Here is a 27,280-nt window from a genome sequence, read left to right as displayed (position 1 = left end):
TCTGTTTTCCCAGTAAGTAAGAGACAATAGAGCTTTTGTTTTCCCAGTAAGTAAGAGACAATAGAACACGTTCAGATGTCCTTTATGAGGGAAGTTTAAAAAAATCCTTAATACAAAAATAAAAAAATTAAAAGTGCAAAACCACAAAACTAAAAGTAAACAAATGTTTTGTGTGTGTTCATTTAAGCTCACCATGGAAACTAAAAAAACAGTAGCAGCAAATTAAAAATAAAATAAACAAAAAGCAACAAAATATGGACCTCTTGTAACACGTTATCAGGATAAACAATTCTGGGTTTAATCTCTTTCCTCAAGATATCACTATGGCAACACAAACACACAGTTGGTCACAGTTGACAGGTGGAGGACAATAGGGTGGGAGGAGTCAAGTGTTACATCGTTACCTTATTAAAACAATCAACAGTGTCACGTACGGTAAACAATAGGCAAACAAACTCAGACACGACACACAAACAGGTACAACTGGAGACGAGATCTTGAGGCTGTGATCTGTAGTTTCCTAACTTTACGTAAAGAATAACAGGTATTATTTAAGCCCTATTTCTCTCCCTCTTATAACGATGACTCGTATGAACCAAGAGGTTAGTTATCCCCCGTCTATCTAGAGGAGAACATGAGAATGATCTCATGATAGTTATATGAAGAAAGCTTTCCTTAGGGAAAAGGACAGAAACCAGACATGCTTGGTGGAGGAGAGATCAGCAGTGAACCAGTGATGTAGTAATAACAGGTGGAATATTCATATAGCTCCCAGAAATAAACAGAGGCCAGACACCTGCCTGTCTGTCCCTCACTGACTGTTAATCCCTTACTGGTAGTGTCGGAGTCTGGCTAGTGTAACAGCGCCATCTACACAAAGCTCTAGGTATTGCAAGTGTGTGTGTGTCTTACTGTGGGAGTGCCTGTCAGTCTCTCTGTCTATAGCTCTCTGTGTGGTGGATTTTTTCTACAGTCTGATTTAAATCTGTTAAGTCTCTTTCCCTCTTCTGTAGTCTAGCTGGCCTCTACCTACCTCTCTTCTGTAGTCTAGCTGGCCCCTACCTCTACTGTAGTCTAGCTGGCCCCTACCTACCTCTACTGTAGTCTAGCTGCCCCCTACCTACCTCTACTGTAGTCTAGCTGCCCCCTACCTACCCCTCTTCTGTAGTCTAGCTGGCCCCTACCTACCCCTCTACTGCAGTCTAGCTGGCCTCTACCTACCCCTCTACTGCAGTCTAGCTGGCCCCTACCTACCCCTCTACTGCAGTCTAGCTGGCCCCTACCTTCCCCTCTCTACTGCAGTCTAGCTGGCCCCTACCTTCCTCTCTCTACTATAGTCTAGCTGGCCCCTACCTACCTCTCTCTACTGTAGTCTAGCTGGCCCCTACCTACCCCTCTCTACTGTAGTCTAGCTGGTCTCTCCACTGTAGTCTAGCTGGCCTCTCTACCTACCCCTCTCTACTGCAGTCTAGCTGGCCCCTACCTACCCCTCTCTACTGCAGTCTAGCTGGCCCCTACCTACCCCTCTCTACTGTAGTCTAGCTGGCCCCTACCTACCCCTCTACTGCAGTCTAGCTGGCCCCTACCTACCCTCTCTCTACTGTAGTCTAGCTGGCCCCTACCTACCCCTCTCTACTGTAGTCTAGCTGGCCCCTACCTACCCCTCTCTACTGTAGTCTAGCTGGCCCCTACCTACCCCTCTCTACTGTAGTCTAGCTGGCCCCTACCTACCCCTCTCTACTGTAGTCTAGCTGGCCCCTACCTACCCCTCTCTACTGCAGTCTAGCTGGCCCCTACCTACCTCTCTCTACTATAGTCTAGCTGGCCTCTACTGTAGTCTAGCTGGCCTCTCTACCTACCCCTCTCTACTGCAGTTGAGCTGGCCCCTACCTACCCCTCTCTACTGTAGTCTAGCTGGCCCCTAACTACCCATCTCTACTGTAGTCTAGCTGGCCCCTACCTACCCCTCTCTACTGTAGTCTAGCTGGCCCCTACCTACCCCTCTCTACTGTAGTCTAGCTGGCCCCTACCTACCCCTCTCTACTGTAGTCTAGCTGGCCCCTACCTACCCCTCTCTACTGTAGTCTAGCTGGCCCCTACCTACCCCTCTCTACTGTAGTCTAGCTGGCCCCTACCTATCTCTCTTTCCCTCACTCTTCATTCTCTATCTGTCCCTACCTGTTTCTGCGTTGGAACCTATTCCTTCTGAATGTAGGTACCCCCTCTCTGTCCCGACCTTAGTTGGTTTCTCTGTGTTGGTTGGATCCCCTTAATCTTTAATCTAGAGGTGTCCCCCTGTCCCTCCCCAAGTCCCGCCCACCCTCCCGCTATGGAGAAATACATAGGGCGTGGGGGCCGTCTGTCAGGGGGAGCGGCCAATGGCGTGATGGGTCCCTCTCCCCCTCCCCCCAGATCAGTTCAGGGCATTAACACAGATGGATGAGATTCCTTTTCACCTTCCTCCTCTACTACTGGCTCACCTGGAGAGGGAGGGAGAGAGAGGGAAGGAGGTAGAGAGAGATGGAAGGAAGGAGGTGGAGAGAGAGGGAAGGAGGGAAAGAGAGAGGGAAAGGAGGGGGAAAGGAAGGAGGAAGGAGGGAAGGAGAGGAAAGGAAGGAGGTAGGAGAGAGGAAGGAAGGAGGTGGAGAGAGAGGGAAGGAGGGAGAGGGAAGGAGGGAAAGAGAGAGGGAAGGAAGGAAAGAGAGAGGGGAAAGGAGGGGGAAAAGAGAGGGAAGGAGGGAGAGAGAGGGAAAGGAAGGAGGTAGAGAGAGGGAAGGAAGGAGGTGGAGAGAGGGAAGAAGGGGGATGGATGAAGATTTCTGGATGAGGACCACAACCAGGAAGTGCCATCTAAAAGTGTGACAGAATTAACATTGGAATGGTCATATTTAAAGCGAGTGTGTACCTGATGTTAGGTTAGGGGGGGGTTTCTACACGCCGTAGCAGGCAGACAGTCTCTCCTTCAGCTGGGGGGGAAACTGTTCTGAGAACTGCTGCCAGTTCTCCTCTCCTACCTGGTCCTTAAAACCATGGAGGATCTGAGGGGGGAAGAGAAGAAAATATTTCCTCAACAAAGACATGACAACAGAAACGATGGCTGAAATAATTCTCTGCTATTATGGTTAACATCCCACTATCATACAGTCTACACACACACACACACACACACACACACACACACACACACACACACACGGATCATGGCCAAGCAAAGCTTTTCCCAGGACATGTCCTAAAGGGCAGCCTCTCCCTTCCACTGTACACTACAGAAGTGCAGATCAAGGGAACCAGGTGCCATCTGGGACAGAGCGTTGGGTCCTCCACACACCTTGTAGAACATGTCTCTCAGGTCGTCTTTAGGGCTGACCCAGGACGCCACGGCATCACAGAAGAAGATGAAGTCCTGCAGAGAGACACATTCTGTCATTTCACCTTACAGAAGGACCGTGTCTTCATGTAGAGGTCTGCTCTCTTCACACCACAACGCCTGCTGCCGACTTCCTGTCCGACTCCCAACACCTGGTCCCAAACCCAACCGCAGTGCTACAACGTGATTTTAGGTGTGTGACGCAGTTCACTTGCCAGACATGGTTGCAACAACTCTGCACCTGACAGGCAATATCAACCAGACCAAAACAACTGCAACAGGTTAACTGACCAGAGACGGTCACCTCACCCACTCTATTAGCCGGTCTGTATTACTGGGCTACATCAACGTGTTAGATGTAGTTTGAAGAGAACGCAGGTGGATAGACCTTCTCTGGAGCTATTTTTACAGCCTTCCTTTAAGGAGAGGGATGATTGAAAGACAGACATATAGGTGATCAATATTTATTTCTAGGCTGTGTAGTAAACTATAGCCTAAATCATATGGGGCGGCAGTGTAGCCTAGTGGTTAGAGCACTGGACTAGTAACCGAAAGGTTGCAAGTTCAAATCCCCGAGCTGACAAGGTACAAAGCTGTCGTTCTGCCCCTGAACAGGCAGTTAACACACTGTTCCTCGGCCGTCATTGAAAATAAGAATTTGTTCTTAACTGACTTGCCTGGTTAAATAAAGGTAAAAAAAAATAATAATAATATGTAGGAAGTACATTTCCTTAGAGAGAGAAGTGCCCCGTTCTCCTCCTCCCCATGAACAGCCTATAACCTCCTCTGACTGACACCACACACATCTGGTCTCACCGGTGAGACACTGAACAGGAAGCAGCGAGAACGGGTGGGTCGGCGTCGGAAATAAGATGTTGGTCTTAACCGACTTGCCGAGTTCAATAAAAGGTTCAACAAAAACAGAATGATGAGGGAAGGAGGGAAAGTGAGAGGGGAAAGGAGGGGGAAAAGTTATTTTTAGTTCTTTAGGATACAGCCTAATTCTGAGTAGTTCTGTAGGATACAACCTAGTTCTATAGGATACAGCCTAGTTCTGTAGGATACAGCCTAGTTCTGTAGGATACAGCCTAGTTCTGTAGGATACAGCCTAGTTCTGTAGGATACAGCCTAGTTCTGTAGGATACAGCCTAGTTCTGTAGGATACAGCCTAGTTCTGTAGGATACAGTCTAGTTCTGTAGGATACAGTCTAGTTCTGTAGGATACAGCCTAATTCTGTAGGATACAGCCTAGTTCTGTAGGATACAGCCTAGTTCTGTAGGATACAGCCTAGTTCTGTAGGATACAGCCTAGCCTAGTTCTGTAGGATACAGCCTAGTTCTGTAGGATACAGCCTAGTAGTTCTGTAGGATACAGCCTAGTTCTGTAGGATACAGCCTAGTTCTATAGGATACAGCCTAATTCTGAGTAGTTCTGTAGGATACAGCCTAGTTCTGTAGGATACAGCCTAGTTCTATAGGATACAGCCTAATTCTGTAGGATACAGCCTAGTTCTATAGGATACAGCCTAGTTCTGTAGGATACAGCCTAGTTCTGTAGGATACAGCCTAGTTCTGAGTAGTTCTGTAGGATACAGCCTAGTTCTGTAGGATACAGCCTAGTTCTGTAGGATACAGCCTAGTTCTGTAGGATACAGCCTAGTTCTGAGTAGTTCTGTAGGATACAGCCTAGTTCTGTAGGATACAGCCTAGTTCTGTAGGATACAGCCTAGTTCTGTAGGATACAGCCTAGTTCTGTAGGATACAGCCTAGTTCTGTAGGATACAGCCTAGGATACTGAGTAGTTCTGTAGGATACAGCCTAGTTCTGTAGGATACAGCCTAATTCTGTAGGATACAGCCTAGTTCTGTAGGATACAGCCTAATTCTGTAGGATACAGCCTAGTTCTGTAGGATACAGCCTAGTTCTGTAGGATACAGCCTAGTTCTGAGTAGTTCTGTAGGATACAGCCTAGTTCTGTAGGATACAGCCTAGTTCTATAGGATACAGCCTAATTCTGAGTAGTTCTGTAGGATACAGCCTAGTTCTGTAGGATACAGCCTAGGATACAGCCTAGTTCTGTAGGATACAGCCTAGTTCTGTAGGATACAGCCTAGTTCTGAGTAGTTCTGTAGGATACAGCCTAGTTCTGTAGGATACAGCCTAGTTCTGTAGGATACAGCCTAGTTCTGTAGGATACAGCCTAGTTCTGTAGGATACAGCCTAGTTCTGTAGGATACAGCCTAGTTCTGTAGGATACAGCCTAGTTCTGAGTAGTTCTGTAGGATACAGCCTAGTTCTGTAGGATACAGCCTAGTTCTGTAGGATACAGCCTAATTCTGAGTAGTTCTGTAGGATACAGCCTAGTTCTATAGGATACAGCCTAGTTCTATAGGATACAGCCTAGTTCTATAGGATACAGCCTAGTTCTATAGGATACAGCCTAATTCTGAGTAGTTCTGTAGGATACAGCCTAGTTCTATAGGATACAGCCTAATTCTGAGTAGTTCTGTAGGATACAGCCTAGTTCTATAGGATACAGCCTAGTTCTATAGGATACAGCCTAATTCTGAGTAGTTCTGTAGGATACAGCCTAGTTCTATAGGATACAGCCTAGTTCTATAGGATACAGCCTAGTTCTATAGGATACAGCCTAGTTCTATAGGATACAGCCTAGTTCTGAGTAGTTCTGTAGGATACAGCCTAGTTCTGTAGGATACAGCCTAGTTCTATAGGATACAGCCTAATTCTGAGTAGTTCTGTAGGATACAGCCTAGTTCTGTAGGATACAGCCTAATTCTGAGTAGTTCTGTAGGATACAGCCTAGTTCTGTAGGATACAGCCTAGTTCTGTAGGATACAGCCTAGTTCTGTAGGATACAGCCTAGTTCTATACAGGATACAGCCTAGTTCTGAGTAGTTCTATAGGATACAGCCTAGTTCTGTAGGATACAGCCTAGTTCTATAGGATACAGCCTAGTTCTGTAGGATACAGGATACAGCCTAGTTCTGAGTAGTTCTATAGGATACAGCCTAGTTCTGTAGGATACAGCCTAGTTCTATAGGATACAGCCTAGTTCTGTAGGATACAGCCTAGTTCTATAGGATACAGCCTAGTTCTGAGTAGTTCTATAGGATACAGCCTAGTTCTGTAGGATACAGCCTAGTTCTGTAGGATACAGCCTAGTTCTGTAGGATACAGCCTAGTTCTATAGGATACAGCCTAGTTCTGAGTAGTTCTGTAGGATACAGCCTAGTTCTATAGGATACAGCCTAGTTCTGTAGGATACAGCCTAGTTCTATAGGATACAGCCTAGTTCTGAGTAGTTCTGTAGGATACAGCCTAGTTCTATAGGATACAGCCTAGTTCTATAGGATACAGCCTAATTCTGAGTAGTTCTGTAGGATACAGCCTAGTTCTGTAGGATACAGCCTAATTCTGAGTAGTTCTGTAGGATACAGCCTAGTTCTGTAGGATACAGCCTAATTCTGAGTAGTTCTGTAGGATACAGCCTAGTTCTGTAGGATACAGCCTAGTTCTGTAGGATACAGCCTAGTTCTGTAGGATACAGCCTAGTTCTATAGGATACAGCCTAGTTCTGAGTAGTTCTATAGGATACAGCCTAGTTCTGTAGGATACAGCCTAGTTCTATAGGATACAGCCTAGTTCTGTAGGATACAGCCTAGTTCTGAGTAGTTCTGTAGGATACAGCCTAGTTCTGTAGGATACAGCCTAGTTCTATAGGATACAGCCTAGTTCTGAGTAGTTCTATAGGATACAGCCTAGTTCTGTAGGATACAGCCTAGTTCTGAGTAGTTCTGTAGGATACAGCCTAGTTCTATAGGATACAGCCTAGTTCTGAGTAGTTCTGTAGGATACAGCCTAGTTCTGTAGGATACAGCCTAGTTCTGTAGGATACAGCCTAGTTCTGTAGGATACAGCCTAGTTCTGTAGGATACAGCCTAGTTCTGTAGGATACAGCCTAGTTCTGTAGGATACAGCCTAGTTCTGTAGGATACAGCCTAGTTCTGTAGGATACAGCCTAGTTCTGAGTAGTTCTGTAGGATACAGCCTAGTTATGAGTAGTTCTGTAGGATACAGCCTAGTTCTGTAGGATACAGCCTAGTTCTGAGTAGTTCTGTAGGATACAGCCTAGTTATGAGTAGTTCTGTAGGATACAGCCTAGTTCTGTAGGATACAGCCTAGTTCTGTAGGATACAGCCTAGTTCTATAGGATACAGTCTAGTTCTGAGTAGTTCTGTAGGATACAGCCTAGTTCTGTAGGATACAGCCTAGTTCTATAGGATACAGCCTAGTTCTGTAGGATACAGCCTAGTTCTGAGTAGTTCTGTAGGATACAGCCTAGTTCTGAGTAGTTCTGTAGGATACAGCCTAGTTCTGAGTAGTTCTGTAGGATACAGCCTAGCTTTTAGGGGGACGATTTGCAGGCAGAGACAAATAAAATGGGTCATCATTACTTTTTGGAAATATGAAGGAACAAAGCTCTCTCACCATGGTAACCTAACCTATAGTCACCATAGTAACCTAACGTCGGTTGAGCACCCACACTGGCCCAACTAGGAGAGGACAGGTACGGGCCCCTGTACCTGTCTACTCCATCTCCCTTCCTCTGACCTGGACCACTCCCCCAGGGTTTACACCAATCATCATCCATCTCCCTTCCTCTTACCTGGACCACTCCCCCAGGGTTTACACCAATCATCATGCAGATCCCTCTGAAGGCGGAGTCTTTCTCCTCGTTGTCACGGATGTTCCGTAGGGACGTACACCTGTCACACACACACACACACCGTGTCACATACCAGGCAATCTAAACACGTTGATAATGATCAGTGAGGTGAAGGACGTGTCCTCAGATGTGTGACAGACTCACCACGGTCTGATGAACTGCTGGAGCATCGGAGCCACCTCCTGAGGACACACGTAGCCCAGGCGACCAATCGTAATGGCTGGAAGAAGATGGGAGGAGCCTCACTCATGTGTACAACACACACAACAACAAAAATCAAGAGCTGTTTTGACGTCGCTGATGTTCGTATCATAAATAACTGCTCATTATTATTTGGAGACGAGTCAGTCAGTCACAGTTTACCCACAATGCATCGGCTGCAATGTCAAACAAACCCAATGATTGTGTGTGTTCAGCATCTGTGTGTCTGTGTGTGTGTTCAGCATCTGTGTGTCTGTATGTGTGTTCAGCATCTGTGTGTGTGTTCAGGATCTGTGTGTACCAGTGTTCTCCAGCAAGGTCTTGGGTGTGTTGGGTCTGTTGATGATCTCTACCAGCTGGTTCAGAACCAGAGACACATAGGGCTGCATCTCTACACCTACAGACAGATGGGGACGGACACAGAGATGGAGACAGAGACAGGGAAAGAAACAAAGCAGAGAAATATATCATTAAGATAACTCATGCTAGCAGCATCGAAACTGACAATTGCTTTGTTTGTTAAAGAACAAAATTCTAAAAAGAACATGATCATCTCTCACATGTACATATTATCTCCGTGTACAAACCTACATGCAGAAAGACTCACCCATCTGCATGCAGATCTCTCCAATGGCCCAGGTAGCGTTGTTACACACAGAGATGAACTCTGGGTTCAGGTTGGTCCCTAGGATAGGCATGAACTCAGCTGGACACACAGAGAGAGAGAGAGTCAAGGGGAAGAGACAGGGAGGCCGATAAGGAGTATGATAGACTGGTCGTTCCACAGATAGTAGGAACAGAAGACAGAGATGGTAGAGGTCGTTACCGATGCAGGGTTTGACGTGAGGGAAGCAGGCCTTGGTCAGATCACCCAGCAGGGCGAAAGAGCTCTGTCTCACCTCTGGCATGGTGTCCTGGACATATAGAATGTGTGTGTTCACGACATTGTCTATATAATATACATGACACAAAATGGTTATATACAATCAAATAGAGCCAGGGTCTGTTAACACACACACACACACACACACACACGGACCAGTGGATCCCAACCTCAGCGAAGATCAGGAGTTCAACCAGTCAGATTATTGTATCATTCTAAACATGACTTGAACATCAGCCTGCGCAACATGAACCCATTAAACCAGCTCTGTAGTAATGAGGGTTGTACAGTAGACTACAGGCCCAGTCCATTCTCACTGCATACTGGCTGTGGTTGAGTCACATTGTATTATTTCTGACACGCGCACAAATTCATGTTACTCCTATGAGACATGGTGATCTGATCAATCCGGTCGGCCAGCGGTAGGCTAGAGGTGCACTTGATTTGCTCTTCAGCCACGCTGAGAAGGCAGAGTTTGTGCCTTCAGACACATGAAATGGTTCAAAATGGGAACCCTTGGCCTCCCCGGTGCGCAGGGCAGCTGAAACAAGTGCACCTCCTGTCAACAGCGTGAGACAGAATAAAAGGCTTCATCTTTGGGTTTTTATAGAAATGTTTAGAGATGGACCAGGAATGCCTTGGAGATTGTCTCAGTCAGTGGTCACTAAATGGTCACTCACACATATGCAGAGTTAACACTGATCCTCCCTCCCACACACACACACACACACACACACACACACACTCTCCGTACCTGCATGCACTGAAACAGTAGTGTCATGATGTTGCTCCGGGACACCAGCTGATCAACGTGGCCCCCAGGCCCTCAGCCAGACCACTGAGGAGGTCCAGGGCCACGATCATAAAGTCCTTATCAGGAGCTTCGTACTGGTCCGGCTGTTGGCTGTACATCTGGGGGGAGGAGAGGGGGAGAGAGAGAGTTAAGGGGGAGGAGAGGGGGAGAGAGAGAGAGTTAAGGGGGAAGAGAGGGGGAGAGAGAGAGAGTTAAGGGGGAGGAGAGGGGGAGAGAGAGAGTTAAGGGGGAGAGGGGGAGAAGGGGGGACGAGAGAGAGTTAAGGGGGAGGAGAGAGGGGAGAGAGAGAGTTAAGGGGGAGGAGAGGGGGAGAGAGAGAGTTAAGGGGGAGAGGGGGAGAGAGGAGAGTTAAGGGGGAGGGGGGAGAGAGAGAGAGTTAAGGGGGAGAGAGAGAGAGAGAGTTAAGGGGGAGGAGAGGGGGAGAGAGAGAGTTAAGGGGGAGGAGAGGGGAGAGAGAGAGTTAAGGGGGAGGAGAGGGGGAGAGAGAGAGTTAAGGGGGAGGAGGAGGAGAGGGGAGAGAATGTTAAGGGGGAGGAGAGGGGGGAGAGAGGGGGAGAGTTAAGGGGGAGGAGAGGGGGAGAGAGAGAGTTAAGATCAAAAACCACTGAATCTTTGAATCAATGATAACTGTGTCTTTGACGCTATAGATAAAGGTATGTGGACACCCCTTCACATGAGTGGATCTGGACATTTCAGCCACACTGACAGGCCTTACTGAAGAGCTCAGAGACTTTCAAAATGGTGATAATGCTGTATAACTGTTTTGGTGGAGGAAGAATAACGGTCTGGGGCTGTTTTTAATGGATCGGGCCCCTTAGTTCCAGTGAAGAAATCTTAACTCTACAGAATACAATGACATTCTAGACGATTCTGTGCTTCTAATTATGTGACAACACGTTTGAGGAAGGCCCTTTCCTGTTTCAGTATGACAATGTCTCCGTGCGCAAAGCGAGGCCCATACAGAAATGGTTTGTCAAGATCAGAGTAGAATAACTTGACTGGTCTTTCACAGAGCCCTGACCTCAACCCCATCGAACACCTTTAAGATGAATTGGAACGCCGACTGCGAGTCAGGCCTAATCGCCCAACATCAGTGCCTGACCTCACTAATGCTCTCTTGGCTGCAAGTCCCTGCAGCAATGTTCCAACATCTAATGGAAAGCCTTCCCAGAAGAGTGGAGGCTGTAATAGCAGCAATGTTCCAACATCTAGTGGAAAGCCTTCCCAGAAGAGTGGAGGGGGACCAACTCCATATTAATGACCATGATTTTGGAATGAGATGTTCAATGAGCAGGTGTCCACATACTTTTGGTCGTGTGTGTGTGTGTGTGCGTCTCACCATAGCCTGAGCCAGTGTTTTCTGCACCAGTGTAACACAGCGCTGGTAGACTGGTTCACAGTAGGGCAGGAAGCCGCTCTGGAGGGCTGTAGCTACAGAGGACAGACACTCTAACAGAGGAAACAGGTCCTTATCTTCATCCTTCAGCTCATTCCACTTGGCGATGAGAGGTGGCATCAGCTTCTCTATGTACTCCTAGAGGAGAGAGAGATGGGAGGAGAGAGAGGAAGAGAGAGAGAGGGGGGAAGAGAGAGAGAGACGGGGGAAGAGGGAGAGACGGGGGGGAAGAGAGAGAGACGGGGGGAAGAGAGAGAGAGACGGGGGGAGAAGAGAGAGAGGGGGGGGGGAGGAAGAGAGAGAGAGACGGGGGGGAAGAGAGAGAGAGAGGGGGGGGAAGAGAGAGAGAGAGACGGGGGAAGAGAGAGAGAGAGGGGGAGGAGAGAGAGAGAGACGGGGGAAAGAGAGAGAGAGGGGGGGAGAGAGAGAGACGGGGGGGAAGGAAGAAAGACGGGGGGAGGAAAGAACGGGGGAGGAAGAGACAGAGTCAAGAGAGAAAGAGAGAGAGACGGGGGGAGAGAGAGAGAGAGGGGGGAGGAAGAGAGAGAGAGGGGGGAGGAGAGAGAGAGACGGGGGAAGAGAGAGAGAGACGGGGGGGGAGAGAGAGAGAGAGAGAGAGACGGGGGGAAGAGAGAGAGAGAGACGGGGGGAAGAGAGAGAGAGACGGGGGGAAGAGAGAGAGACGGGGGACGGGGGGGGAAGAGAGAGAGAGACGGGGGGGAAGAGAGAGAGAGGGGGAGAGAGAGAGAGACGGGGGAAGAGAGAGAGAGACGGGGAGAAGAGAGAGAGAGGAGGGGGAGAGAGATATGAGATTAAAACTTGGGAATAACAGGAACAGAGTCAAAGAAAAAAGAAACAAATAAGCCGAAGAGAACTACCGCCCTCCCGAAAGCTAACTACCGCCCTCCCGAAAGCTAACTACCGCCCACCCGAAAGCTAACTACCGCCCTCCCGAGAACTACCGCCCTCCCGAAAGCTAACTACCGCCCTCCCGAAAGAGAACTACCGCCCTCCCGAAAGGAGAACTATCCCGATTAAAACTTGCCTCCCGAAAGCTAAAACAGGAACAGAGCCCTCCCGAAAGAAAAAATCCCGAAAGCTAACTACCGCCCTCCCGAAAGCTAACTACCGCCCTCCCGAAAGCTAACTACCGCCCTCCCGAAAAGCTAACTACCGCCCTCCCGAAAAGCTAACTACCGCCCTCCCGAAAGCTAACTACCGCCCTCCCGAAAGCTAACTACCGCCCTCCCGAAAGCTAACTACCGCCCTCCCGAAAAGCTAACTACCGCCCTCCCGAAAAGCTAACTACCGCCCTCCCGAAAGCTAACTACCGCCCTCCCGAAAAGCTAACTACCGCCCTCCCGAAAGCTAACTACCGCCCTCCCGAAAGCTAACTACCGCCCTCCCGAAAGCTAACTACCGCCCTCCCGAACTAACCCTACTAACCGGTTGGTTGAGGTGGTGTCCTACTGAGTCGGCCAGTGTTCCTATAGCGTCGTACAGTATCAGCAGGTTCTTGTGTTGGTATTTTCCAAAGGCGAAGACCAGAGTATCCAGAATGAAGCTCAGATAGGGAACCAGCTCTGTACAAGCCTCCTCCTCTAGGGTAGCAAACGCACTGAGAGGGGGAGGAGGAGAGAAAGGGGAGGGGGAGCAGGAAACATTTATATTCATTGCCGTATCTCATCAAGACCTTGAATTCCAGTTCAACATCTTTATTCTCTCAAAAAACCCACCACACTCCCCCCCACCTCACACACTCTCCCCACACACACACACCCCCCACCACTCTCCTCCCCACCTCACACACCCTCCCCACCAGCCACCTCCCTCCCCACCAGCCACCTCCCCCCAGCCACCTCCCTCCCCAGCCACCTCCCTCCCCACCAGCCACCTCCCTCCCCACCAGCCACCTCCCTCCCCACACCTGCAGGCGGCCTCCTGAACCCTCTTGTTCCCATCCAGGATCCTCTTGAGGAGTTCAGTCATGAGGGGTTTGAGGTGGGAGTCGGGGGGCTGGCTGACCACCCAGTGGGCGTAGCGGGACAGGGTCCAGCAGGCGATGGAGCGCACCAGGGCCTTCTTATCACAGAGACACTGGATGAGGTGAGGCATCAACTCTGGTAGGTAGGGAACCATGCCCTGCATACAACCTGAGGAGGAAGGAGGGGGGTGTGACTCACATGCTTTTAGTTCCATTAAGAAAATAAGAAAGGATGGAGGTCAGGGGATGGAGGTCAGGGGATTGGAGGTGATGGAGGTCAGGGGATGGAGGTGATAGAGGTCAAGGGATAGAGGGCAGGGGATAGAGGTCAAGGGATAGAGGTCAAGGGATGGAGGTGATGGGATGGAGGTGATAGAGGTCAAGGGATAGAGGGCAGGGGATAGAGGTCAAGGGATAGAGGGCAGGGGATAGAGGTGAAGGGATAGAGGTCAGGGGTTACCCTCAGCGATAGCCCCCAGCACCAGTATTCCAGACTCCTTGACGACCCAGTCTGGGTGGAACAACAGGCCCTTCAGCAGGGGCAGCAGGTGGGGGAGGAGCTCATCACGAAACACGTTAGCCAACACATCTAACGCTGCCGCTGAACACTTCCCTGTTAGAGAGAGACAGAGGTTACAACACTTCCCTGTTAGAGAGAGAGAGAGACAGAGGTTACAACACTTCCCTGTTAGAGAGAGAATAACAGAGGTTAAAACACTTCCCTGTTAGAGAGAGAATAACAGAGGTTACAACACTTCCCTGTTAGAGAGAGAATAACAGAGGTTACAACACTTCCCTGTTAGAGCGAGAGAGAGACAGAGGTTACAACACTTCCCTGTTAGAGCGAGAGAGAGACAGAGGTTACAACACTTCCCTGTTAGAGCGAGAGACAGAGGTTACAACACTTCCCTGTTAGAGAGAGAGACAGAGGTTACAACACTTCCCTGTTAGAGAGAGAGACAGATGTTACAACACTTCCCTGTTAGAGAGAGAGACAGATGTTACAACACTTCCCTGTTAGAGAGAGAATAACAGAGGTTACAACACTTCCCTGTTAGAGAGACAGAGGTTACAACACTTCTCTGTTAGAGAGAGAGACAGAGGTTACAACACTTCCCTGTTAGAGAGAGAGAGACAGAGGTTACAACACTTCCCTGTTAGAGAGAGAATAACAGAGGTTACAACACTTCCCTGTTAGAGAGAGAGAGACAGGGATTACAACACTTCCCTGTTAGAGATAGAGAGAGAGACAACAGAGGTTACAACACTTCCCTGTTAGAGAGAGAGAATAACAGAGGTTACAACACTTCCCTGTTAGAGAGAGAGACAGAGGTTACAACACTTCCCTGTTAGAGAGACAGAGAGACAGATGTTACAACACTTCCCTGTTAGAGAGAGACAACAGAGGTTACACCACTTCCCTGTTAGAGAAGCACAGAGACAGAGGTTACAACACTTACTACACCGCTAGTTAAACACTGACTGATTTAGACCAGGTGTGTGTGTGTGTGTGTGTGTGTGTGTGTGTGTGTGTGTGTGTATATATCTTCATGGGTAATCAGTAACATCAACTGAGAACTGGAAAAACTGGCCCTAAATCTTCTCTCTTGGCGGGACAAACACGAAAGACTGGCTGCCAATCCCATTTCCCCGGCTCTGATTGGTCAGCTGAGCTGTCACGCAATCCCTCAACCACTCACGCAGGTTCCAGTCGGAGAGCGTGTCATCGTCGTCATCGTCATCGTCGTGGTCCTCCCCCTCCTCCCCCTCTCCTCCCTCGTGTTGCAGGGTGACGGTGCGTGACTTGTGGAAGCGAGGCTTGATGTCCTGCTCACTGTCTGGTACGGTGTCGTCCTCCTCCTCTACGTCTCCCTGGGAGACGGGGGGGAGGGGTTAAGTCATGGTTCTCTCTAGTTGTGTATTAGGAGTGGGACATCCAGACTGACTCACACAATCACTCACACAGACTGACGGTTAACTCACCTTTAGGAGGATGATGTCTATCTCAGAGTACTTCATCCCATTCACCAGGATAGGGATGAGTCTGGAGAGAGACAGGAGAGATGGTGATAACCACACGGGTCCTCTTTATCCAGCTACACCCCTACTAAAAACTCACCCAGCCATCACTTCATCTGTGTGTCTGATGTGTGTCCGTCCATGAGTGTGTGTATTTGAGTGTGGGCGTGTCACTGCCCCGCGTGCGGGCGGGTGTGTACTTACTGGACCAGGTGCCCAGACAGGGCCTCCTTGCAGACGGGCTGCTCAGCCAGGGTGAGCCAGAACTCACAGGCCTCCAGACTGACATTCTCATCTGGGTCCTGGGTACGCTGGAGCATGTACTGGGGAGGAGAGAGACCTCTTATAGAAACAGAAGGCAATATGGAGAAGAGGTATGGGGACATAACAATAGAGAGAAAGAGAAATAGCAGAACAGATTGAGTGTAGGAGGTTTACAAAAACACATGGAACATGAGTGATGAATGAGTGTCTGAGGAAGGTCAAAAGTGCACAGGGTCATGGGGTCAGGGGTTGTAGGTGGTACCTGTACGATGCTGTGCATGTGTGGTATGAGGTCATAGGGTTAGAGGTCTGAGTTCGTCGGTGGTACCTGTACGATGCTGTGCATATGAGGTCATAGGGTTAGAGGTCAGAGTTCATAGGTGGTACCTGTATGATGCTGTGCATGTGTGGTACGAGGTCATAGGGTCAGAGATCAGAGTTCGTAGGTGGTACCTGTATGATGCTGTGCATGTGTGGTATGAGGTCATAGGGTCAGAGGTCAGAGTTCGTCGGTGGTACCTGTATGATGCTGTGCATGTGTGGTATGAGGTCATAGGGTCAGAGGTCAGAGTTCGTAGGTGGTACCTGTATGATGCTGTGCATGTGTGGTATGAGTCGGTCTATCCGGACCTCCAGCAGCATGACCAGAGCTCTACACACGTTCTTCCTCACCTCACAGTCCTCATCCCCCGCTAGAGCAAACAGACTCTGGAGAGAGGGGGGGGGGGGGGGTGGCCGATTAATTAGGGCCGATTTCAAGTTTTCATTACAATCATCAATCAGTATTTTTGGACACCGATTGTGGACGATTTGTAAAAATAAAAATTACACCTTTATTTAACTAGGCAAGTCAGTTAAGAACACATTCTATTTTCAATGACGGCCTAGGAACTGTGGGTTAAGGTGCAGAAAGACAGATTTGACCTTGTCAGCTCGTGGATTCGTTTTTCCAACCTTCCGGTTACTAGTCCACGCTCTAACCACCTGCCTTACATTGCACTCCACGGGGAGCCTGCGTGGCAGGTGACTACCTGGCTACAAGGAGCCACGGTAAAGTGACTACAAGGAGCCAAGGTAGGGTGACTACAAGTGACTACAAGGAGCCAAGGTAAGGTGACTACAAGTGACTACAAGGAGACAAGGTAAGGTGACTACAAGGAGCCAAGGTAAGGTGACTACAAGTGACTACAAGGAGCCAAGGTAAGGTGACAACAAGGAGCCAAGGTAAGTTGCTAGCTAGCATTAAACTTATCTTATAAAAAACAATCTTAACATAATCACTAGTTAACTACACATGGTTGATGATATTACTAGTTTATCTAGCTTGTCCTGCGTTGCATATAATTGATGCGGTGCCTGTTAATTTATCATCGAATCACAGCCTTCGGTTTAACAACCGCATTCGCAAAAAAAAAGCACAGTCGTTGCACCAATGTGTACCTAACCCCCAATGTGTACCTAACCCTAACCCCCAATGTGAACCTAACCCCCAATGTGTACCTAACCCTAACCCCCAATGTGTACCTAACCCACAATGTGTACCTAACCCTAACCCCCAATGTGTACCTAACCCCCAATGTGTACCTAACCCCCAATGTGAACCTAACCCTAACCCCCAATGTGTACCTAACCCACAATGTGTACCTAACCCCCAATGTGTACCTAACCCCCAATGTGTACCTAACCCCCAATGTGAACCTAACCCTAACCCCCAATGTGAACCTAACCCTAACCCCCAATGTGTACCTAACCCTGACCCCCAATGTGTACCTAACCCTGACCCCCAATGTGTACCTAACCCTGACCCCCAATGTGTACCTAACCCTGACCCCCAATGTGTACCTAAACCCTGACCCCCAATGTGTACCTAAACCCTGACCCCCAATGTGTACCTAAACCCTAACCCCCAATGTGTACCTAAACCCCAATGTGTACCTAAACCCTGACCCCCAATGTGTACCTAAACCCTGACCCCCAATGTGTACCTAAACCCTAACCCCCAATGTGTACCTAAACCCCAATGTGTACCTAACCCCCAATGTGTACCTAACCCTAACCCCCAATGTGTACCTAACCCTGACCCCCAATGTGTACCTAACCCTGACCCCCAATGTGTACCTAACCCTGACCCCCAATGTGTACCTAAACCCTAACCCCCAATGTGTACCTAACCCTAACCCCAATGTGTACCTAACCCTAACCCCCAATGTGTACCTAAACCCCAATGTGTACCTAACCCTAACCCCCAATGTGAACCTAACCCTGACCCCCAATGTGTACCTAACCCTGACCCCCAATGTGTACCTAACCCTGACCCCCAATGTGTACCTAACCCTGACCCCCAATGTGTACCTAACCCTGACCCCCAATGTGTACCTAAACCCTAACCCCCAATGTGTACCTAAACCCCAATGTGTACCTAACCCTAACCCCCAATGTGTACCTAAACCCCGATGTGTACCTAACCCTAACCCCCAATGTGTACCTAACCCTAACCCCCAATGTGAACCTAACCCTAACCCCCAATGTGAACCTAACCCTAACCCCCAATGTGAACCTAACCCTAACCCCCAATGTGTACCTAAACCCCAATGTGTACCTAACCCTAACCCCCAATGTGTACCTAACCCTAACCCTCAATGTGTACCTAACCCCCAATGTGAACCTAACCCTAACCCCCAATGTGTACCTAACCCTGACCCCCAATGTGTACCTAACCCTGACCCCCAATGTGTACCTAACCCTAACCCTCAATGTGTACCTAACCCCCAATGTGAACCTAACCCTAACCCCCAATGTGTACCTAACCCTGACCCCCAATGTGTACCTAACCCTGACCCCCAATGTGTACCTAACCCTGACCCCCAATGTGTACCTAACCCTAACCCTCAATGTGTACCTAACCCCCAATGTGAACCTAACCCTAACCCCCAATGTGTACCTAACCCTAACCCTCAATGTGTACCTAACCCCCAATGTGAACCTAACCCTAACCCCCAATGTGTACCTAACCCTGACCCCCAATGTGTACCTAACCCTGACCCCCAATGTGTACCTAACCCTGACCCCCAATGTGTACCTAACCCTAACCCCCAATGTGTACCTAACCCTAACCCTCAATGTGTACCTAACCCCCAATGTGAACCTAACCCTAACCCCCAATGTGTACCTAACCCTAACCCCCAATGTGTACCTAACCCTAACCCCCAATGTGTACCTAACCCTAACCCCCAATGTGTACCTAACCCTAACCCCCAATGTGTACCTAACCCTAACCCCCAATGTGTACCTAACCCTAACCCCCAATGTGTACCTAACCCTAACCCTCAATGTGTACCTAACCCCCAATGTGAACCTAACCCTAACCCCCAATGTGTACCTAACCCTAACCCCCAATGTGTACCTAACCCTAACCCCCAATGTGTACCTAACCCTAACCCCCAATGTGTACCTAACCCCCCCCAATGTGAACCTAACCCTAACCCCCAATGTGTACCTAACCCTAACCCCCAATGTGAACCTAACCCTAACCCCCAATGTGTACCTAACCCCAATGTGAACCTAACCCTAACCCCCAATGTGAACCTAACCCTAACCCCCAATGTGAACCTAACCCTAACCCCCAATGTGTACCTAACCCTAACCCCCAATGTGTACCTAACCCTAAACACCAGTGCTAACATTAATTTCTTTTAACTAGGGAAATTGTGTCACTTCTCTTGCGTTCTGTGCAAACAGAGTCAGGGTATATGCAGCAGTTCGGGCCGCCTGGCTCGTTGTGATCTGTGTGAAGTCCATTTATTCCAAACAAAGACCGTAATTAATTTGCCAGAATTTTACATAATTATGACATAACATTGAAGGTTGTGCAATGTAACAGCAATATTTAGTCTTAGGGATGCCACCCGTTAGATAAAATACAGAACGGTTCTGTATTTCACTGAAATAAACATTTTGTTTTCGAAATTATAGTTTCTGGATTCGACCATATTAAATGACCAAAGGCTCATATTTCTGTGTGTTATTATGTTATAATAAAAAATCTATGATTTGATATTTGATAGAGCAGTCTGAGCGGTGGTAGGCAGCAGAGGCTCGTAAACATTCATTCTAACAGCACATTCGTGCGTTTTGCCAGCAGCTCTTCGCTGTGCTTCAAGCATTGAGCTGTTTATGACTTCAAGCCTATCAACTCCTGAGATTAGGCTGGTGTAACGATGTGATATGGCTAGCTAGTTAGCGGGGTGCCCGCTAATAGCGTTTCAAACATCACTCGCTCTGAGACTTGGAGTAGTTGTTCCCCTTGCTCTGCAAGGGCCGCGGCTTTGTGGAGTGATGGGTAATGCTGTTTCGAGGGTGGCTGTTGTCGATGTGTTCCTGTTTCGAGCCCAGGTAGGGGCGATGAGAAGGACGGAAGCTATACTGTTACACTGGCAATACTAAAGTGCCTATAAGAACATCCAATAGTCAAAGGAATGTGAAATACAAATGGTATAGAGAGAAATAGTCCTATAATTCCTACAACCTAAAACTTCTTACCTGGGAATATTGAAGACTCATGTTAAAAGGAACCACCAGCTTTCATATGTTCTCATGTTCTGAGCAAGGAACTTAAACGTTAGCTTTCTTACATGGCACATATTGCACTTTTACTTTCTTCTCCACTTTGTTTTTGCATTATTTAAACCAAATTGAACAGGTTTCATTATTTATTTGAGGCTAAATTGATTTTATTGATGTATTATATTAAGTTAAAATAAGTGTTAATTCAGTATTGTTGTAATTGTCATTATAACAAATAAAATAAATAACAAAAATCATTTGGTCGAAAGTAGTGCACTATATAGGGACTAGGGTGCCATTTTAGTTACAACCCCTGTCTCACCTCGATGAAGGTGTCGATGTGATCCATCAGAGCCTGGGCTCTACTGCTGATGAACTGATTCACACACGCTATGGCATGAGACCTGGAGGAGGGAGGGAGAGAGGGAGAGAGGGAGAGAGGGAGAGAGGGAGGGAGGGAGGGAGGGAGGGAGAGAGGGAGAGAGGGAGAGAGGGAGAGAGGGAGAGAGGGAGAGAGGGAGAGAGGGAGGGAAACAAAGTTGGTTGCATTCAATAGCTGCCTTAAGAAGAAATCAACTACTTGTCAGGGAGGGAGCGAGGACAGCGAGAGACAGACAGACCAGACCAGACAGACCTGATCTTTGGGCTGCAGTGTTTAAAGAACTGTAGGAACTTGGGGATCATGGTGTTCAGGGGTCTGTTGAGGGCATCACTGTCCAACAGCTCTGAAGAATCCTCACAGATCTTCTGCAGTGCTCCGAAAGAACCCTGCACGCAAACGCACAGAGGAAGTTAAACATAAGCCCTACATGAACAATCAAAAGATTAGATGGGAGCGTGTGCATGTGACCTCGCAGGTATTGTAGTCTTCAGAGTTGAGCAGGTTACAGAGTTGAGGGAGGAGTTCAGGCCATGTCTGCAGCTCTCCTTTAGATGCTATGGTTGTTATCAAGATGCCTGAGAGACAGGAGGCAGAGGGTTACACACACACACACACACACACTAACTAATAGGCACACACACACACACACACAAACACACACACACACTAACTAATAGGCACACACACAAACACTAACTAATAGGCACACACACACACACTAACTAATAGGCACACACACACACACTAACTAATAGGCACACACACACACACAACACACTAACTAATAGGCACACACACACACACACACTAACTAATAGGCACACACACACACACACTAACTAATAGGCACACACACACACACACTAACTAACTAATAGGCACACACACACACACATAACTAATAGGCACACACACACACACAATAGGCACACACACAACTACACACACACACACACTAATAGGCACACTAACTAATAGGCACACACACACACACTAACTAATAGGCACACACACACACACTTTAACTAATAGGCACACACACACACACTAACTAATAGGCACACACACACACACACACACACACACACACTAACTAATAGGCACACACACACACACACACTAACTAATAGGCACACACACACACTAACTAATAGGCACACACTAACTAATAATAGGCACACACACACACACACATTAACTAATAGGCACACACACACACACTAACTAATAGGCACACACACACACACACACACTAACTAATAGGCACACACACACACACACACTAACTAATAGGCACACACACATTAACTAATAGGCACACACACACACACACTTTAACTAATAGGCACACACACACACACACTTTAACTAATAGGCACACACACACACACACACATTAACTAATAGGCACACACACACACTAACTAACTAATAGGCACACACACACACACTAACTAATAGGCACACACACACTAACTAATAGGCACACACACACTAACTAATAGGCACACACACACTAACTAATAGGCACACACACACTAACTAATAGGCACACACACTAACTAATAGGCACACACACACACACTAACTAATAGGCACACACACACACACACTAACTAATAGGGACACACTAACTAATAGGCACACACACACACTAACTAATAGGCACACACACACACACACACTAACTAATAAGCACACACACACATTTATACACAACATTATTTATTGTGGGTGTCTGTTCTTCCTTGTTATTCTTAGTACTACATTGATAACTGCATTGATGGTTTAGAGCTGCAAGACGGAATTTCACTGTATGTGACATTAAAACATGAAACTGAAAGTTGAACACACACACACACACACACACACACACACACTTCAGCTTGCTGATTAACGCATACTCCCACACAGACTGACACCAATACCTGCAAAGGCTCAACCACCCACACATCCTGACTCACTTTGCAGCACACACACACACACACACTCTCTCACCGATGGTTGCTCTGATGAGGGGCGAGGGGTCTCCGATGTTGTTGAGACATTCCCTCTTGATGAAGTCAGCGACCAGAGGAGGAAAGTTCTGATAGTGGGCCTTCACATTGTTCTTCAATATGAGACCACTGAGAGAACGGGTTGGCTCATCTACAGAGAAGGGGGGTGGTTTGAAAGGAAAGAGGGAACCATTAGTAACCACTGACTAATGCTCGCAACCATTTGATATAGATCTTACACACACACACACACACACACACACACACACACACACACTTACCCTCTGATTTGAGGCTTGTAAGGACAAAGATGAGATAGTTGTTGAAGTCTGGGAACTGGTTGAGCTGTTCCAGTTTCTACACACTGTTAAGGAACACCCCTTCACTGACAAAACAATCAACATGGCAAATCACCAACAATCCCGCACACATTCATGACTCATCTTTCACTCACACCCCGATGAGACACATTATGGAGTATGGAAAACAATCACACAGCCTCTCTCCCTCGTACGCAGGCACACTGCTGTGTGTGAGAGGATACTTCCTGCACAGCTCTCTGTGTGGCTGTGTCTGGAGACTGGGAGTCCTTCAGCAGCTGAAGCACCTGCTGCAAACCCTGTTCATCCGGCTGCCACTCCATCCTACACACACACACACACACACACACACACACACACACACACACACACAGAGAGAAAGAGTGACTTGAATGTTTCTCTACATTTTCCTTACAGCCTCCATACATAATTTTCTGTTGCTTCTAGTGTCGCTGTCACAAGCAGAGTTGTCTCTCTAGCCCAACATCACATCAGAGTTGTCTCTCTAGCCCAACATCACATCAGAGTTGTCTCTCTAGCCCAACATCACATCAGAGTTGTCTCTCTAGCCCAACATCACATCAGAGTTGTCTCTCTAGCCCAACATCACATCAGAGTTGTCTCTCTAGCCCAACATCACATCAGAGTTGTCTCTCTAGCCCAACATCACATCAGAGCTGTCTCTCTAGCCCAACATCACATCAGAGTTGTCTCTCTAGCCCAACATCACATCAGAACGCAGAGTAAAGAATAGAACGCGTCAGTCCAGGGTCGGAATGCAAAGAACGCATCATCAGGACCACCTTCACAACCCACCTGGGATCAAAACAAATAGCACATCAACGGACGTTGACAAAGTCATTTAGATACCTAGCTAACGTTAACTAGTTTGTTAGTAGTAATCAGTCCCCATTATAAACCCAATACGTAACTAGCCAACGTTACCTAATCTAGCTTTGCCTCCGCAAGCATTCCGCATTGTATGCTAGCTACGCTAGTTAGCAATTTTGCTAGCTAATAAAGTAGGGAGTCCCTGGCCGGCTTGGGCAAGTAGGCCGATACGGCCTCGCATTTCGCCGCAAGTGACATTAGCTCGTTAGCTAGCTAACTACATAAACATCTAACAAATTAACGTGTAGACATTGTTAGCTAGCCAAGTGCAAACGATAAAGACAACACAATGACATATTATATGGCTAACGTTGGTTAATTGGCTAGTTAGTTAGGCATCTAGCTCGCTAATAGCTTCATGTTGAAAGTGCCGCCAAAGAAAGCCTTTACCTGGTCGCACCGATTTGTCAGATCCGTAATTGCTTTGTTAGCAGTAGCTACCGGTACCGTGGCAATGAGCATTTACAGAATGGCAGATGCAATCCAGATGTATTTAGTAGCAAAGGGTTTGGATCTCTCACTTTGTTTTTAGAGCAAAGAGATAATCCCGAACCCCCTTTCTGTTGCGATAAGTAGCTCTGGCTATGTGTGAGAAATAGCTGTCATGTCAGATTCAAAAATCCACCAGCAGGTCCTTGTTCGGCTTCCGTACATGGCTCAAAGTTCCATACGCTTGATTAGTTTTGCCCAATCGCCGATCTGTTCACATCACACGTGATTACACTGCAAAATGAATTTGGTCAATATAATAGACAATCTTTCATCAAAGTCACATTTCTATTTACATTTACCAGTGAGTGAATAGACAGTGTAAAAGGCAATTTTATGGCATGGAATAAACGTCTACTTTTTAATGCCATATGGGCCTAGCGGGATAGAATCGTCTGTTGGGGTCGTCATATTTTAAACAGGTGTGCGTGACAGGCAGTCACCACCAAAGACCGGGAGGAGGAAGTGACAACAGCAAGTGGATACAACAAAAACCGTCCTTTCGTCCAGGGTTTCCCAAACTCGGTCGTGGGGCCCTTCCTGGGTACTCATTTATTTTTTTTACCTAAGGACTACACAGCTGATTTAAATAGCCAACTCATCATCAAGCTTTGGTTATTTGAGTTGGCTGTGTACTGCTCGGGCAGAAAACAAAACGTCCACCCAGGGGGGGCCAGGACCGAGTTTGGGAAATCCTGATCTAGTCTAATGTTGTTGAGAAATAAAGTCTTTGTGGTCAAATATTTTCAGATACTGTAATACATCAACCACTTTCAAAACACAACTTTATTGGACGGTCATATCAGTAACTAAACACACATAAACTACTCATAATACTGACATAGGTTGGAGAATACATGCAGGGTCAAAGAATGTCTTTGCTCATGTTGCCTTGTAACCTTTTCTTTTTACACCCTCACACTCAGGAGACCCTACATTATCAACACAATGATCCAGGAGAAGGAGAAGAAGCAGGAGGAATGGAAGGATAGAAAAGTGGAGGGATGGAGGGCTAGAGGGAAGGAGGGATGGAGGGCTAGAGGCAAGGAGGGATGGAGGGAAGGAGGGATGGAGGGCGAGAGGGAAGGAGGGATGGAGGGCTAGAGGGAAGGAGGGATGGAGGGCTAGAGGAAAGGAGGGATGGAGGGAAGGAGGGATGGAGGGCGAGAGGGAAGGAGGGATGGAGGGCTAGAGGAAAGGAGGGATGGAGGAGGGCTAGAGGGCTAGGGAAGGAAAGACATTTTGGGGACAGAGGAAGACAGGCAGGAATGAAGGGATTGTTAGTGAGAGATGGAGATGGCCAGAATAATGAGGAGAGGCACGAGAGATGGGGTGATGCAGGAGGAGAGGCACGAGAGATGGGGTGATGCAGGAGGAGAGGCACGAGAGATGGGGTGATGCAGGAGGAGAGGCACGAGGGATGGGGTGATGCAGGAGGAGAGGCACGAGGGATGGGGTGAGGTAGAAGAGCTGAGCAGAGGGACGAGGCAATGGAGGGATGAAAATGAGAGGTGTTGGTAGTGCTCAACAGAGGGAGCTGATCTCGCTCTTGCTGCAGCCCCACTTGCAGCAAGCGTTGGAGAGGCCCACCACGACATCCCGCCCCTTCCTGTCCGCACTGCGCAGCGCCTCTAGCACTTCCTCTGAGATGGGCGAGCGGGCCAAACGACTGAATGCAGCAGCGGCAGAGCCCCCCTCCCTGACCTCGCCTGCCCAGCCCTGAGCCTCCAATCCTGGACGCTGCTTGCTGGCGAGGCCGGGGATGGCGTTGGAGCTCCATGGGCTGTAGGCCTCAGTCTCCTCGTCAATGGAGATGTCACCTGGAAGGACGAGGAAAATAAAATGATTTGAATGCTCAATAGAAAAGAAATTGCTACAGGAACAACTGGTTCTCTTGCAAGGATTGATATTAGATATTAGTCTATGGTGTTGAACGAGAGAAAACACCTCAGTATGGTTGATCCCACAGTAGCAGACAGATGAGTAGTCAGTCAGTCAAACAGACACGTAGGCAGACAGACATTTAGACATGCACAACAAGAGAGACTGACACATACACACACACACACGCACACAGGCACACACACACACAGGCACACACACAGGCACGCACACACACACACACACACACACACACACAGGCACGCACACACACACACACAGGCACACAGGCACATATAGACAATCAATCCCACACGTACACAACCACAGCCACAGGCACACACACACACAGGCACACACACACACACACACACACACGCACACATAGACACATAGACAATCAATCCCACAGGTACACATACACATCGTCTCTCACAGACACACACCAATCTCACCGGCGTCGCCCACTCCTCTCCTCCAACGCGATCCTCCGCAGGTGAAGATGACGGCCCGTATAAACTCTCTCCCGCACAGCTTCACACCGTAGATAGAGTTCGCGTGGCCCTCTGCAGCCTGCACCATACCCACCAGCGCCACCAACAGGCCAAACGTCAACACCGCAGCCTTCCACATGATCAGGAGCGACAGATGGGGAGAGAGAGGAAAGAGGAGTCCAAGAGAAAGAGCCTTGAAAGTGACAGCCCGGCTGCAGGTGTGGATCAGTGGTCTGGTGAAGGTTGGGTGAGTCTTGGTTTGGTGAGTCTCTGTCGGTGTCTCCTTCGCTCTCACCCGATGGTGCTGTGTGTCTCTGTCGGTGTCTCCTTCGCTCTCACCCGGTGGTGCTGTGTGGTTCTCTTGGCGGACCCAGAACCCCTTATATAGTGAGCCCAGCCCAGCACCGCTGACTGAAGCTTTATGCGTCCTACGGAACCCTCGTTTTCTACGTAGTGTACAACTTCTGAACACAGCCAATTGGATTTCCTATGGGCTCTGGTCTAAAGTAGTGCACTATACAGGGAATAGGGTTCCACTTGGCGAGACCCATGACTATGACCAAGTCTCCCCCCTCTCTCTCTCTCATC

General features: G+C 48.2%; 2 protein-coding genes across 2 annotated transcripts; both read right to left on the bottom strand.

The window, feature by feature from the left end:
- Nucleotides 1-273: 273 nt before the first annotated feature.
- On the bottom strand, nucleotides 274-24,529 carry LOC135530362 (transportin-2-like). Its single transcript, XM_064958694.1, is given in 25 exon segments — nucleotides 274-2,480; nucleotides 2,906-3,038; nucleotides 3,329-3,403; nucleotides 8,055-8,154; nucleotides 8,259-8,334; nucleotides 8,617-8,712; nucleotides 8,923-9,021; nucleotides 9,142-9,229; nucleotides 9,953-10,011; nucleotides 10,014-10,110; nucleotides 11,352-11,546; nucleotides 12,855-13,026; nucleotides 13,336-13,561; nucleotides 13,853-14,005; nucleotides 15,093-15,264; nucleotides 15,376-15,436; nucleotides 15,616-15,734; nucleotides 16,261-16,383; nucleotides 20,561-20,642; nucleotides 20,873-21,006; nucleotides 21,089-21,195; nucleotides 22,619-22,768; nucleotides 22,899-22,974; nucleotides 23,162-23,261; nucleotides 24,219-24,529. Coding segments are annotated over 23 exon segments (2,667 nt in total). The 5' UTR covers nucleotide 23,261; nucleotides 24,219-24,529; the 3' UTR covers nucleotides 274-2,480; nucleotides 2,906-2,930.
- A 573-nt stretch (nucleotides 24,530-25,102) lies between these two features.
- Nucleotides 25,103-26,943, bottom strand: rln3b (relaxin 3b). The gene is made up of 2 exons (XM_064958684.1): nucleotides 26,645-26,943; nucleotides 25,103-26,137 (listed from the first exon to the last, which is right to left on the bottom strand). The coding sequence occupies exons 1-2, from the start codon at nucleotides 26,829-26,831 to the stop codon at nucleotides 25,842-25,844; spliced, it is 483 nt and encodes a 160-aa protein (XP_064814756.1). The 5' UTR covers nucleotides 26,832-26,943; the 3' UTR covers nucleotides 25,103-25,841.
- Between the last annotated feature and the right edge of the window lie 337 nt (nucleotides 26,944-27,280).

Source organism: Oncorhynchus masou, unplaced genomic scaffold, assembly GCF_036934945.1.
Source record: "Oncorhynchus masou masou isolate Uvic2021 unplaced genomic scaffold, UVic_Omas_1.1 unplaced_scaffold_1324, whole genome shotgun sequence".
In the NCBI taxonomy this organism is placed as follows: domain Eukaryota; kingdom Metazoa; phylum Chordata; class Actinopteri; order Salmoniformes; family Salmonidae; genus Oncorhynchus; species Oncorhynchus masou.
The sequence above is the reverse complement of the archived record's forward strand: the minus strand, read 5'-3'. Positions and strand labels throughout refer to the sequence as shown.

Coding starts and splice junctions, on each gene's coding strand:
- rln3b (XM_064958684.1), bottom strand. CDS start 26,831: ATGTGGAAGGCTGCGGTGTTGACGTTTGGCCTGTTGGTGGCGCTGGTG. Junction 26,138..26,644: donor GGGCGACGCCGGTGAGATTG/GTGTGTGTCTGT, acceptor TCGTCCTTCCAG/GTGACATCTCCATTGACGAG.